At 70.9% G+C, this 2,176-nt stretch overlaps 1 protein-coding gene across 1 annotated transcript in view; it reads right to left on the reverse strand.

The window, feature by feature from the left end:
• Positions 1 to 2,176, reverse strand: part of PIEZO1 (piezo type mechanosensitive ion channel component 1 (Er blood group)) — a 27,430-nt gene that overhangs the window by 6,035 nt on the left and 19,219 nt on the right. Inside the window, 6 exon segments of the mRNA XM_077754189.1 lie at positions 1 to 48; positions 126 to 207; positions 641 to 741; positions 1,208 to 1,279; positions 1,477 to 1,694; positions 1,988 to 2,159. The exon segment at positions 1 to 48 is cut by the window's left edge and continues 319 nt beyond it. Of these exon segments, the coding sequence (XP_077610315.1) occupies positions 1 to 48; positions 126 to 207; positions 641 to 741; positions 1,208 to 1,279; positions 1,477 to 1,694; positions 1,988 to 2,159 (693 nt within the window).

A 2,176-nucleotide genomic window follows, 5' to 3' on the forward strand; every position in this document is an offset into this window, starting at 1 on the left:
CTTCGTCTGGGCCCTCCGCCGGCTCTGCTTCCTGGCCCGGGCTGCCTCCTGGGCACAGGGGTGTGCCGGTCAGCGCGCCGCGGCCCTGCGCCCCCGCCCCCCGCCCCACACGCCGCCCGACTCACCTGCCTGCTCCTGCCTCGCCTGCTCCTCCCGCTGCTGCCTCAGCACCGTCTGCGCGTTGGTCACCCATGCCTGGTACGCCATCTGCGGGCCAGGGCCTCGGGGTCAGCACCCTGCCTCCCCAGACGTCCCCTCTGAGTTCCCGAGCACCTCTGGCTAGCTCCCTGCTTCAGGGCGGGGGGAGGCGGTCCCGTGAGGCTGTGCCACGTGGGCAGGGCACGTAGCCACTGTGCGCACGTGGCTGGCATTCGGTGCCAGTCACTTCCTGAGAACTAAGTAAGGACCCAAAGGTAGGCAAGAGGCCCCACCGTTTTCCGGCAAACCCGCATCGCTCTTCTCACAGGCCGGGGTGGTCAGGGGCCATCTCAGGAGGGCACGGACAGAGGTCCACGGAGCCACTGCCTGTGACCCATGCCCCCCGCGGCCTGTATGCCCATCTGACTGGGGGGCTCCGGAGTCTGAGCAGATCTGGGCAGGCTGGCCAGGAGGAAGGCAGGCAGGGGACGCCCCCCCTCACCTGGAAAGCACTCTGTGCCGATGGCCTGGGGTCCTCGGGTGGGGTCTCCTCCTCCTCCTCACTGTCAGACTCGAACAGGAAGTAGTCCCCCGAGTGGATAACTGCAGGCAGGCGGGGCTGAGAACCGTCCTCCCTCACGGGGACTCGGGCTCCACGCCCCCCACCCCAAGACTCAACCCTGTATCTCCAGTTTAGGACGGGCCCAGGGCTGGGCTGGGCTGTGGCACCCAGCAGGGGTTCCCTCGGCTTCCCGCCACCCCCAGGGACAGCCACAGGGGCTGCAGGCAGGGAGCAGCCCGTGCGCGGTGGGGGCCGGGCCAGGGCAGTGACCGGACACCAGACAGGACGAGAGGAACACAAGAGCGGGCGTCGGCACGAGTACTCGGACTTAGGAGAGTCTGAGCGACACGGGGGGGACACAGCGTCTGCGTGGGGACGCGGGGTGAGGCCGGAGGCCCGGCTGGCAGGGCGCACAGCCAGAGGCGGGCACACGGGGCGCCCGGGCCCCCAAGGCAGACGGCAGCTGAGAGAGGAAGGGCCCAGGCACCGTGGTCCTGAGGGTGGTACCTGTGGCGTGGTCCAGCCAGGGCCGCCACCACTGCCTCCGTGGCGGGGACGAGCCCCCTGGACTGCCAGGCCCTGTGGAGGGGCAAGGTGAGCGTGAGCCAGCAGGGGAGGCGTGGGGAGGGCGCGGGCAGCACCGCGACGGAGGGGCCTCGTGGTGCTGTGGGGGTGCAGCCGCTCGCAGGGGCACGGTGAGCACACGGCATGGGACAGACGGGCACACGCGGCACACACCAGACAGGACACGAGCCCTGCGAGCCCCGCACGCTCACCTGGCTCCTGGAGGGGGCCCGTGGGCTCCGGGGGGCGGTCACGGCCGGCTCGGCTCTGCCTGTGCTTCTCTTGTTTGGCGCGGATGCGCTCCATCCTGGGGGGCAGGGGCGGCTCTGAGCTCCCAGCTGCTNTTTTCAGCTGGGCCAGGGACTTCTCCTCGGCCTTGCGGTGCAGGTCGATGCTTTTGAGGTTGGCAGCGTTGTACAGAGCGAAGCCCCTGCGGGGAGGCGGGGTCACCCCAGGGCCACTCAGCTCCTGCTCTGGGGCTCCCCGCCCCTGGCCCCGGCCCAGCCTCCAGCCAGGTCCCTCTGGCTCACCAGCCCCCTCGTCCCCTGTCGTGAGCTGGGATGAGGAGCAGAACCCCCATCTGCTGCCTCTCGTCTCATGAGGGCGAGAACACGCCAACAAAGGGGCGCCTGCGGGCCGGCAGCCAGGCCGCGGGGGACAGGAGGGCGGGGGGCGTGCACACGCGGGCAGGGNGACCCCTGGGGACCCGAGGTGGGGCCCGACCTGGAGGCCTGCAAGGCGGTGGCCTGGAGCTCGGCGCTCACGTGCAGGAAGTAGCGGCTGAGGAAGACGCGGCGCTGCAGCAGCAGGAAGAGGAAGCAGACGCTGTCCCAGAGCACGCCGGCCTCCTCCACGGGCAGCAGGCAGTCCCGGTCCCGGCTCAGCATCTCCTTGGCTGCGGGACGGGCCGGC

The sequence above is a fragment of the Crocuta crocuta genome, unplaced genomic scaffold (genome assembly GCF_008692635.1).
Source record: "Crocuta crocuta isolate KB4526 unplaced genomic scaffold, BGI_CrCroc_1.0 scaffold61, whole genome shotgun sequence".
Classification (NCBI taxonomy): domain Eukaryota; kingdom Metazoa; phylum Chordata; class Mammalia; order Carnivora; family Hyaenidae; genus Crocuta; species Crocuta crocuta.